The sequence below is a fragment of the Patella vulgata genome, chromosome 5 (assembly GCF_932274485.2).
Source record: "Patella vulgata chromosome 5, xgPatVulg1.2, whole genome shotgun sequence".
NCBI lineage: Eukaryota > Metazoa > Mollusca > Gastropoda > Patellidae > Patella > Patella vulgata.
In genome coordinates, this window is record NC_065883.2 from 68942130 (window position 1) to 68955014 (window position 12885).

The window sequence follows — 12885 nt, forward strand, 5'->3', positions numbered from 1 at the left end:
AAACCCCATTTCATTTCATTTATTTTCTGGGAGGGGGAGGGTGGCCTAGTGTTTTAAGGCGTGCCGGTCAAATCATATGGTGTGTCATTGAGTCAAGTACCGAGATTTCGAATCCCCGCTTGTCAGCTGTAGTTGTTCGAATGGGACTTATAACATAGGTCCCGTGTACACATTAATTGGCGTGTCTTTAAAATAATCCTTGACAGTTGGAATTCGATAAAGCAGTAGGCAGTAGTGCCGGTGTCCGGGAAAAATTTCCCTTCATTAGCCTAGTCGGTGCAGAAAAGTAGGACGTTAAACCCCATTTCATTTCGACTTGAGGTGGGGGGGGGTCGAATGGTTAGCACGTGTGCGCTGTATCATAAGGTCTGTCATTGAGTAATTTGGCTTGGTTTCGATTCCCTGGTTGTACGTGACAAGGAGTAGGGTTGCCTGTCCAACCTGGTGGGTTTTCTCCGGGTCCTCCGGTTTCCTCCCAGTGCTAAAGACCCCTACGCGCAAGCGAATTATTGAAATAAAATTGAACAATGCGTTAATCGCGAAATGACCTAGTTTGTTTTGAGTGGACGTTAAACCTCTCTCTCTCTCTCTCTCTCTCTATCTTTCTCTCTCTCTAATCTTTGTATCTAGTTGTTTCCATACAAACTCCCTTACAGACAAAGTCACTGTTTATACGCTCAACATAAGCCTGTATTATTTGGACGAACTAATACCACCATTGTTGCCATGTGAAACAAAGATGGCTGCCAAGTGTTCTGTTACAAATGGGCCATTACATGTCAAGTAGGTAATAGTCTGTAACAACCAGACGTTAGTCTGTCCTTTGAATAGGATGGGTGTTTTGGACTAGACATACTGGACTATGAAAGGCGCTTAACTTTGTGTGTAAGATTTTTAGTTTAACTAAACCTAATTCAAGTCGATCACTTGAAGTTTTCAAATGGATTACTTCTAAGAAAGGTAACAATATCATTTATTTTTCTTTTTTTTTTATTCTGTGGAATTACACCACTGAATTGTATAAATAATTAATTTTCTTTTCAACTGTATACTGCATAAATGTACATGTATATTTGGATTCTGGTTACAATAGAAATTGAATGGCGTTCAACCTCACGTCGATGATCGGGCCGTTACTTATATAAATTTGAAACTAACATATTGTCATATTTTATGTTTTATTGGATTTACTTTGTGGGTTAAAATCCACATAACTTTATAATAGTAAATGCAGGGAGACCGCACCACACACAAACAAATACACAAGACAATCCTACGTATAGGACACAATATAAATAACTGATTTATGTAAAAATATATATTACTGCGTACATGTACTGGTATATTTGGGTCGGGAGTAGAATAGCGGGGATGGGGGTAAGTGACAACGTATAGCCGTTCGAATGGGGCGAACACGTAAAGGATCCCCCGACTTATTAGCCGAGTCAGAGCAAAGGACATTAAACCCCATTTCATTTAATTTTATTTCCAACCGCATGTTTGCTCCAATATAACTAGAGTGTTGTGTTGATAAGACGTTATTTATCTGATCCTATCCTTTTTAGTTAGAGACGTATACACTGCCTCGCAGACAACACATGTAGATATCAATTTTTACAACACAGGTAGAAAATAAAAAGAAACCATGTGGTCTGTTGATGAGACATTTAACTCATACTAAACACATACCCCATACCTCCGACGTGGTTTCCCCTTGTCAGTGGTGCAGGATGGAGGGTCTGACAAGGACAGCTGTCTACTCGTTCGGATGGGACAAAAAAAACGAGGTCCCGTGTATACATTGGCGTGCACGTAAAAGATCTCTAGTAGGCCATTTCCCTCATAGCACACTGCATGGGGTATGCCCGTCTTCATTAGCCCAGTCGGAGCAGAACAGTAGAACGTTAAACCCTAATTCATTTCATTTCATACCCCGTCTGCAGATGTAATCCCGTCCAAGCTACCCTGCTGCATCCTCCACCTCGTACACATGACATCGGTGAATATTAATTGTTATAGCAAGTAACACCTTAATGTTATTCTATTGTTATCATTGACTAATTATTTATGATTCTATCAAAGATATCAATATATAGCTTGACCTATCGTTTGACACATATTCAATATTTGTTCTCTTAATAAATCAAGATCATATACCACACGATTTTTAAGTGTTTTATGTTTCCTTATTGCTTTAGAGGGAGAGAGAGAAATGGGGTTTAACGTCCACTCGGCACAAGCTAGGTCTTTCCCGGACTAACATATGCTTCAATTTTATTTCAATAATTCGGAGAAAACCCACGAGGTTGGACAGGTGACCCTACTCCTTGTCACGTACAACCGGAGAATCGAAACCACGCCAATTGACTCAATGAACGACCTTATGATACAGCGCTCAGGCACTAACCATTCGACCCCCCCCCCTCCTTATTGCTTTAAGTAAGGCGTTCTGTAATGACATGGGAGCCGCGGTGGCTCAGTCAGTAGACATGGGCTCGCTGACCTAGAGGTCCCGTGTTCGATCCTGGTGTTGGTTGAGGAAGTTCATCCGGGTTTTTCTAGAGTGGTTCCTCGTGTCAGTGGTATAGGATAGAGGGTGTGGCAAGGGACAGCGTATACTCATTCGGATTGGACGAGGTTCCCCGTGTACACATTAGCGTGCACGTCAACTGAAACCCACTGATGCATAGATACGATTGTCGCAGCCACACGTCAATTCTTCCCTGGAAAAAAAATGAGTCCCTTATATGCCATTTCCTGGATTTTGAAGGATCCATTCTGTCTCGAAATGATCTAGATTGTTTTTTGACAATACGCACATCGTCCGCGGGGCAAAGTATGCTGATTCTGTACTGTTATAGTATGTACTATTATTTGTTACAAGTTTGTAATAATAGATATAATATTTCGTGCCTCGTCGATTAATTAGGTCATTATTTAACTTAATCCAGCATTATAACAATATAAGTGTTATATATTCATCATCATAATATAATCATATTACACACAATAAACGGGGACGTCATAAACATATTGTTATTACCACTATACAATAAACAATGACGTCATAAACATATTAATAATGGCGGATAATTATCTTTGATCACATTAGTAAAAGATTAGATAAGCATGCGTTCGAAACGAGAACAATTACAGGTCACAATTCTATGGAATACAATTACTGTTTATTACTGAGAGACAAGAAATAGAGGGTAAATATATTCTTATGTGTAACATTAATGCTTTCTTAATGCGATGCCTGTCTTCATTAGCCCAGTCGTGGCAGAACAATAGGACGTTAAACCCATTTCATTTCATATAAAACACTATTTATAGATGACAATGATTATCTCTGATTGTATATGGATGTTTGTTTTTGTTTAATATTTTGTATATATATATTCATTGCACTATGATGGTCATTCTTTGCTTGACAAAGACGGGAGAACCCTCGTCGAAACGTCGCTGTAATAAACTCTTTAAGTAACTTGTATTCCATATAATTGTGTCATGTGTTATAATTATAGTGGTTTATTTCACTGCGGCGTTTAAGCAAGATTTTACAAGTCGTTATCAAGCATATACACAAATACACCCATGCCATTTCATTTTACTTCATGCCATGCAGAGAAGCCGGTATAGTACAAAAGACAAACGCTCTACTCACCTAACCTTTAATTACATATAAAAACATATAGGTCTCCTTCAAAATAATTAATCGCATGACTCCGTCAAAAAAATAAACGGCACGTATCCTTCAAGATAATTAGTGGCATGTCTCCTTCAAGGTAGTTAGTGCCACGTCTCCTTCAAGGTAATTAGTGCCACGTCTCCTTCCAGGTAATTAGTGGCATATCTCCTTCAAAGTAATTAGTGACATGTGTCCTTCAAGGTAATTAGTGGCATATCGCCTTCAAGGTAATGAGTGACATGTCTCCTTAAAGGGAATTAGTGACATGTCTCCTTCAAGGTAATTAGTGACATGTGACATGTGTCCTTCAACTTAATTAGTGACGTGTCTCCTTTAGTGTGATTAGTGGCATTAGTGGCATTTCTCCGTCAAGGTAATTTGTAGCACGTCTCGTTCTACATAATTAATGACATTTTTCAAAAAAAAATTCTCAAAAAAAAAAAAAAAATTCTCGAAATTCATCGAACTGGAACATTATAACAACATGATCGGAAATAAACCTAGCATACAATATTGTACGCCAGGTTAATGTTCTGGTTCGATGAATTTCGGTTATCCGATAGGGGTAATAAAGACGGGCATACGCCATACAGTGTGCTATGGGGACAATTTTGCCCGGACAGCGGCACTATGGCCCACTCTTATGTTGAATTCCAAATACCCAGGGATATTTTACTTGCACGCCAATGTGTACTTGGGATCTCGGTTTTTCGTACCATTCGAAAGACTATATGTTGTCCTATGCCAGGCGTCTGTCCTGTGCCACTGACAAGGGGGAACCCCGCCAGAAGATCCAGGGATCGAAAACGCGACCTTCGGGTTAGCGAGCCAACGTCTTAGCCGCCGATCCACCGTGGCTCCTATTCCTTTAAAAAAAATTCAACTTTAACAAAATCACCCCAAAACTTATCAAGAGATCTGTATGATCGACTATCTGATTAAAATACTTTCAATGGCCTACACTACATGAAGATCTGACCGGTTGTAGTGGAAGGTCGCGTCAGAGGTCATACGAACTACTTTTGACAATATGACATCAGCATTTGATTAACCAATCAGCGTTGATGTTTCTAGTGTGTTGCCCGTCTTCATTAGCCCAGTTCGGAGCAGAAAAGTAGGACGTTGAACCCCATTTCATTTCATTTCATTTCTAGTGGGTTACCCACAGTTTCGTGCACCTCACGCCAAAAACTTGCCGTAACAGACCGTTTCATCGGCTAATCCCTCACAGCATCCAGAACGCGGGTTATATAACAATTCTTTCAGATCCTAGTGTAGTAAAGACAGGTAAAACGAAATTTTGAACTTTAAAAAACGAAACAAAATAGGATCTGTATTTTAAGATTGTATAATGGATAACTCTTTTTGTGTTTACAGACAGAAGAAAGTCATCTTCGATAGTTTCACGACGATGCCCGTTGAAGTCATGATAAAATCCAACCAACGACAGGGGCCAAGTTTCAACCCAATGGAACCAAAGTGTAGAAGACTTTCATCGCTCGTTTCTGATATCGGACCATGTCAAGTGAAGACAAATCTGTTGGATAAAACTTTAGCAGCGCGGCTGAGAAAGGATGATTTACAAAAATCGGCACTTGGATTTGGACTAGTTGACTCCGAACAAAGTTTACTGCATTTAGCCAGTTTAAATAAAGAGAGGAATAGGTTTGTAAGTTTACGAGGGGTGTCGAGGCTGGATTCACGAGCCAGAGAGGAACGTGCGAATCTGATCCGTGAACGCTTAAATCGTCAGCGTGATTGGGAACGTTTAACGCATCCAGATCTACATAGCAACGCGCATCTTCCGGATATAGATACAAATAGTGTTCGTTCCGAGTCAGTCGTTTCTAAATTATCTACAAAAAGTGTGCCGGTATCGTTTACGTATGGAGAATCGGACGATCATATCGGTGTGGTGAAACGCGGAGGGATATTTCAACCCATCGAGTTTTACACCCCGTCCCGATATCAACACAGAGTAGCCGAATCACCATTTAAAAAACCAATCATTGACTACGAATCCATTATTCTGCCCCCACCTGGCTGCATAAGCACTGAGGAATCCAAGAGTAAGCGGAAGAAAAGTGGTTTAAAAGTCACGTTTAAACATTCCAATCTCTCTGATGTCGGGTCATGTGACACGGACAAGCGTGGTGATGATACCGTCGGGTATCATAGAACATCTACTAAAATACCTTTACAAAGACGGACTTATAAATCAGAACAAGACAGTATACCATCTGTGGGCGTGGCTTGGGATATTTCGCCAACTGGTGTCACAAAGTCGACCAGTAATACTATCGGACAGATCAGTCGTGATTTACATCCCGTCACTTCCGGTTTGAATAAAGCTGGGACGTCTGTGAAAAAAACAAAATGGCGAGTATCCAGCTGTAAAACATTTAATAGACCATTTATGCCTTTGGCTCGTTATCATTTGAATAAAAAGAAAATTTGCTAATTGGAAGTGCTGTAATTAATAATTAATGTTTAAAGATGCGATATTGTTATCGATTTATAAAAACCAAACACATCCAGTCTTTGCATGGCCTTAAAGAGAACAAGAGGGAAATTTGGTTTAACGTCCACTAGACATAAACTAGGTCATTTCAAGATTAACATATGGTTCAATTTTATTTCAATAATTCGCATGCGCGTAGGGATCGTTAGTGCAGTGGAAGGAAAACGGAGGACCCGGGGGGAAACCCATGAGGTTGGACAGACGACTCTACTCCGTATCATGTACAAGCGGGGAATCGAAACCACCCAACTTGACTCAAGATATACCTTGTGATTTCACGCTCACGCGTTACACCACTAGATCATCTATCCCCATGCATGGAGTTAAAACATTGTATACTCTTCAAAAAAAGTAGGGGATATTGAAATGCAAATACCTATGCAGGTTGTGATATGATAAATAGTCATGGACACTTAACATGCTTTAAGAGTATGTTCACAGATGAAGAACTTATCGCCCCAACAGTACCACTGAGCTGCAATAGCGCCACCATACACGTGGGAGGGGTTCATTGTCAAATTTAACACTTCAGGGAAGGGTTGATAAAAACTGCCGCTTTCTGGTTTATCCTATCCATGTTTGCTTTCCTATCGGTTCTTTCATAAGATTTACTGTTTAGCGTATCTTTGCTTTAGTGTGTTACGTTTAATTTGATCGGGAGACGTGTTCGTCGACGTCAACGTTAACCGACAACACTGCAAGAATTGGCTGTGGCACTGCAAGAGGAGTGGGTCAGATTGACCCAAATCGTGATTGGATGGGTGAATAGGAGCATGCCACGACGAATTGCTGAATGTCTGAGGATTGGTGGAGCAATTACTCATAAGACAAAAATCAAAAACGCACATTTTAACTTTTGACAGTGTATCTCTTTGCGAGTGAAACGGGGCCGTCAGATAAGCCGCCCATATGAACTGTTTATGTTCATGTGTAGGCAATTAGTCTGTTATTAACATACACTGGTTACCTGTAATAAAAACCGCAGTGCATTTCCGCAGTTTTGTATTGTTTCTGAATATCCCCTACCTTTTTTGAAGAGTATATATGTGTTATTAATTCATAAAACAAACTACGTCCAGTCTTTGCGTGTAGTTAAAAAAAAAATACTTTATTATGGTCATGTACATACTGGAGCCACGGTGGTTCAGTGAGCAAGACACTGGCTCGCTAGCCCGGAGGTCGTGTGTTCGACCCTCCCTGCATTGGCCGAGAAAGTTCATCGTGATTTTCCGACGTGGTTTCGCCTTGTCAGTGATGCAAGACGGAGGGCCTGACCAGGGCAGCTGTTTAGTCTTTCGGATGGCACGAAAAACCGAGGTCCCTTGTATACATTGGCAATGAACGTAAAAGATCCCTTGGCAGTTGGAATTCGATATAAGAGTAGGCCATAGTGCCGCTGCCCGGTCAAAATTTCCTGCATTTCCTTTATGGCGTATGCCCGTCTTCATTAGCCCAGTGAGAGCAAGTAGGACGTTAAACCCCATTTCATTTCATTTCATCTACTGTCTTGGTGAATCTCACAAACCTATACGTTTGAAAACTCTTAATTTTTAAATTGGTTGACTACACAACTGACGTCATAAAGAGATAGATGAACATTGGGCATTCTTCACCAATATTACAAGTAATGGAGCTTAAACTGTTAGAGTTTTTAAATACCAATCTGGTTAAAGCATGAATCCTTTTTCGTTTCGTATCTTGTAGCTTTCGTTTGTTTTGTCTTTATTACACTAGGATCTGGTAGAGTTGTTATATAACCCGCGTCCTGGTTGATGTAAGGGATTAGCCAATGAAACGGTCTGTTGCCGCGAATTCTTGGCGTGCGGTGCACGGAACTCTGTGTATCCCACTAGAAACATCAACGCTGATTGGTTAATCAAATTTCTGACGTCAAAGAGTCAAACGCCGCACAAATGACCCCCGGACGCGACCTTCCACTACAAAGTATAATCCTAGCCATAACCCAAACGATATTTGAATTAGTGCGTTTTTTACTCAAATTACATCAATTACAAACTATTCCAAAATTTTAATCAACCTTCTACTGGGTTTATCGACTGCCATTTTCAGTGAGACTTATTGGCAATTGCAGTTAGTGTGATTAAATGATTAATGATATACTTGCATAGACTTCTTTCCCCTTTAAGATAGACTCGTCCAACCAAATAAACAATACCATAATGTCATTGTTATATCTTCACATAAATTTATTCATATTTCACCACCACTTTGCTCAACAGTGTGAAATATTGTATTACATGATAACTTCACGTAGATAGCGCCTTTGTATTCATTTTGACAACTGAATATTTGATACTTAACCCCACCCCCTTCCACCATTGTCCTCTTTAGTTGTGTAAAGATTTGAAAGAGAGAGAGAGAGAGAGCGAGAAATGGGGTTTAACGTCCACTCGACACAAACTAGGTCATTTCGGGACTAACATATGGTTTAATTTTATTTCAATAATTCGCTTGCGCGTAGGGGTCTTTAGCAGTGGGAGGAAACCGGAGGACCCGGAGAAAACCCACGAGGTTGGACAGGCGACCCTACTCCTTGTCACGTACAACCGGGGATTCGAAACCACGCCAGTCGACTCAATGACAGACTTTATGATACAGCGCGCGCACGCTAACCATTCAGCCATCCAACCCCCCAGATTTGAAAGATGTGCCAAGATGTCGCGGGATCGAATTCTGGTCGACTGAAGAAGTTCCTTTTGATTTTCCCGCGTGGATGTCCCCATTTCAGTGGTGTGGGATGGGAGTCTGGCAAGGAAGAGTGTCTAGTCGTACAGATGGGACAAAACGCCGAGATCCCACATAAACATGCATGTGCACTTTAAAGAACCTTTCCCAGTTGAAATTCAAATAAATGTAGACAGAAACTCCACTGTTAGGGCAAAATGTGTGCATGGTGTTTGCCCGTCTTCAGCGCGTCTAGCGTACTGCATTCAATCACTGTATGTCGCGAACATATCAGCATAATTCAGATTAATTTTGATATTTTGTGCTTCATTGGTTGTTGTTTGCATCTAAAGGGTGCAGTAGACTTATTTATTACAATCTTTTTAAAACTGTCTATTTCGTTTCGGTTTTATGGCCCTGGTTTTTTTACACTAGTTACATAGGTCTAACTTATAGGTCTATTCAGAGCAGTTGTCGTATGTATGGATGACGTCAGCTGACGTCATACACGAAACTCCCGTGAGTTTATTAAAGATACATTATGGGAGATTAGATAAACAGCTGGTAATTCCCACTATAATAGTTAAAAACTAGATAACGTAAAAGGAATTTGCTGAAAATTTCAGTCAAATTGATCAACCCTGAACCGAGTATTTAGCGATTGAAATTTGGGCCTAGCCTCGATCATGATTACTAATGTCGGTACGATAAAAAAAAACATAGTCTCGATTATTCGATTTTTATTTAATCAGAAGCAGCAAATCGGATCCTAATCCAGTAAATATCGCAGGCTAGCAATGTCATCGAGAGTTGATTATGGTCTGGATAAGTTAATTAATGTCTAATTAATAATTTAGATAACATTTCAGGCCTAAAAAAAGACCTGCAATTGGCAGATTTAGCTCTTGCATTATATATGTTTAATAGATCAGTTTGTATTGGCAATTTACAGTACACAAGTAGAACACGAAACCAAGATAAGAATTCGTAATATATACAATACGGAATTTAAAGAACAGAAACTGAATTGGAAAATATTTGGCTTTAATAAGCAGGGTATCAGTTCATAATAAAATATTGAAATAAGTAAATCTGTTGTTTCAATTACTTTACACGTACAATCCGAAAGACAGTCTACAAGACGTTCCATGAAACGTTTTGCTCTTAGGGATTGCATGATTAGATAAATACACGATTATTTGAATATTATATTGTATTTGTATTTCTTGTCGAATGTTATAACGCCTCTTTAAAAATGCTCAGTAACCGTTTCGCTGAGCGGAAAATATGTTGAAGAAAAATTTACCTATATAAAGCAGGTGATACTCCGAGGGAAAACCCAATAATTCACTCTCCATTGTTGTTTTTTTGCGTTTGTTTTAAATTGAAAACGGGAATCCCTGATTTGATATTCTGAATACCACCATATTTACATGTAACAAGCAGGTTATATTTCGAAATGAAATGAAATGAAATGGGGTTTAACGTCCTACTGTTTTGCTCTGAACTGGGCTAATGAAGACGGGCATACGCCATACAGTGTGCTATGAGGGAAATTTTGCCCGGACAGCGGCACTACGGCCTACTCTTATATCGAATTCCAACTGTCAAGGGATCTTTTACGTGCACGCCAATGTGTACACGGGACCTCGGTTTTTCGTCTCATCCGAATGACTAGACAGCTGTCCTTGTCAGGCCCTCCGTCCTGCATCACTGACAAGGGGAAACCAAGCCGGAAAATCTGGATGAACTTTCTCGGCCAATGCAGGGATCGAACACCCGACCTCCAGGCTAGCGAGCCAGCGCCTTACCCACTTAGCCACCGTGATCCCCGGTTATATTTCGAGTGAAAACCATTTAATTCCATCTCCATTGTTTGGTTTTAAACGTTGTTCTAAATTAAAAGCGGAAATCCCAGATCTAGCTGACATGAACCACCATATTTATGGAAGACCAAACAGCTCTTTATTCAATGTTCTTAATTCTTTGTTCTTAATTCATAGTCCTTAATTCTTATTTCTTCATTTGTTGTCGTGTTCCGGCATTTGTACACTAAAATTATCATTTGTATCTTAAAATCAATATTTGTTTTTTAATCAGACCTTTGTCATCAAAAATTTGTAAATTGTATTTTAGTTTAATTTTATTTGAGTTATGTTAAAATTTATTTTAGAAAATCAAAAAATTAGCCTACATTTACATTTCATCAGAGGCATACAACGAGAAACAAATTTCCAAATACAAATCTCCAAATACAAATCATGCGAAACATTTGATCTTTTTCCAAAGTATGTAAATATTAATGTGCCAGAAAGTAACATGAAAGGTTGTACAGTAGTAAAAACTCTATTAAGTGATGGGGCGGGGAGGGGGGGGGGGGGGCTTAATTGTCAAAATACGGACCATACTACGAAATTCCACATATCACACTGAATACCACTGAAAAGAACATTCATTAACCTTTTTTTTAAAAAATGTAAATTATATTCTGGCACATTTAAATTTACATACCTTGAAAAGGGTATTAATGACGGATGATGTTAAATACTATAAAATTAATTTGTGCGGAGTAGGGGTGGGGCGTATTTAAAAGTTAAAATACGGGTTATTGTGTAATGCACGACCGGAAAATGTTTTGTTATCACCCTTTCAATATATTAACATTTCCTTGGTGCATTCGTTATAACATGATTTAGAAGACATAAAATACTATTTCGTGTGAGCAAAGAAATGTGTCGCTATCGCTATCAGACAATAAACTAATTGCTGAAAATAGACAGGGAACTTTCTCAGCAAAAACTTGGATTAAGCCCGGGTCCTCCCGGCTATAATGACAGCGCCCTACTCACTGATTCTCTGCGGTTACCCCTCCCACATTTAAGAGATATCGTTAAAAATTGTAAAACTAGCATCAAATTTCAGTGGCTCTGATATGTTTATGGCCTCGAGGTGGTGCCCTCCCTCCCCCCCTCCACCTTTATTAGCTTGTTGTCTCGGCGACAATCCCCCGGAAGCTATGAAATGAAATGGAATGGGGTTTAAAGTCCTACTGTTCTGCTCCGACTTGGCTAATGAAGACGGACATGTACCAGCCAGTGTGTTATGAGGGACATTTTGCCCGGGCAGCGGCACTATGGCCTACGCTTATATCGAATTCCAATTGCTAAGAGATCTTTAACGTGCACGCCAATGTATACACGGATCCTCGATTTTTCGTCCCATCCGAACGACTAGACAGATGTCCTTGTCACCTTGAAGCTATATAATACGGTGTATCTTTCAAGATACATTATGGGAGATTAGATAAAGATCTGGCAGTTCTCACTATAATAGTTAAAAACTAGATAAAGTAAAGGGTATTTGCTGAAAATTTCAGTTAAATTTGCGGCCTAGCCTCGATCATCATTACTAAAGTCGGTACGATACAAAACATAGTTTCGCTTATCCATTTCATGATTTAATTATGAATGAAAGTTTAGCAGCAAATCGGGTCCTAATCCAGTAAATATCGCAGGCTAGCGATGACATCGAGGGTTGATTATGGTCTGGATAAGTTAATTAATGTCTTATTAATAATTCAGATAACATTTCAGGCCTAAAGAAAGACCTGCAATAGGTAGATTTAGCTCTTGCATGTTATGAAAGGAAACAAAAGGTCAATATGACCCCAGATATTTAAAACGACACAGCGAATGAATTATAGGCTGTTAAAGGAGCAAACAAACAAAGTTAAATCAGGTCGAAGGCTCAGATAAGCAGGTGGTATTTCTAGGGAAAACCCAGCAATTCCGTCTCCCCTGTTGGCTTTTAAAACGCTTTGTTCCAAATTGAAACTGGAAATCCCTTGAATTGACATGAAATCTGATGAACACAACACTTAACATGGCTAAATCTATTTGTTAAGGCCAGCTCATTTTTTTGTCAATGGCGTTGGGATATAAATAAGGTTAGGGCACCTGATTGTTGGCGAGATTGTAGGTTAGGATTA

The 12885-nt window shown here is 39.5% G+C and overlaps 1 protein-coding gene across 2 annotated transcripts; it reads left to right on the plus strand.

The window, feature by feature from the left end:
• The first annotated feature begins 821 nt into the window (after positions 1-821).
• On the plus strand, positions 822-7169 carry LOC126821758 (uncharacterized). 2 transcript variants are annotated; one of them, XM_050550253.2, is made up of 2 exons: positions 822-960; positions 5069-7169. In XM_050550253.2, exon 2 carries the CDS (start codon positions 5103-5105, stop codon positions 6150-6152), a length of 1050 nt encoding a protein of 349 aa, XP_050406210.1. In that variant the 5' UTR covers positions 822-960; positions 5069-5102; the 3' UTR covers positions 6153-7169. The 2 variants fall into 2 exon arrangements, with proteins under 2 accessions (XP_050406210.1, XP_050406211.1); XM_050550254.2 differs by lacking the exon at positions 822-960 and adding an exon at positions 3087-3212.
• Positions 7170-12885: the final 5716 nt, after the last annotated feature.

Excerpts from the sequence above, each read along its gene's own strand:
- LOC126821758 (XM_050550253.2), top strand. The coding sequence starts at position 5,103 with ATGCCCGTTGAAGTCATGATAAAATCCAACCAACGACAGGGGCCAAGT.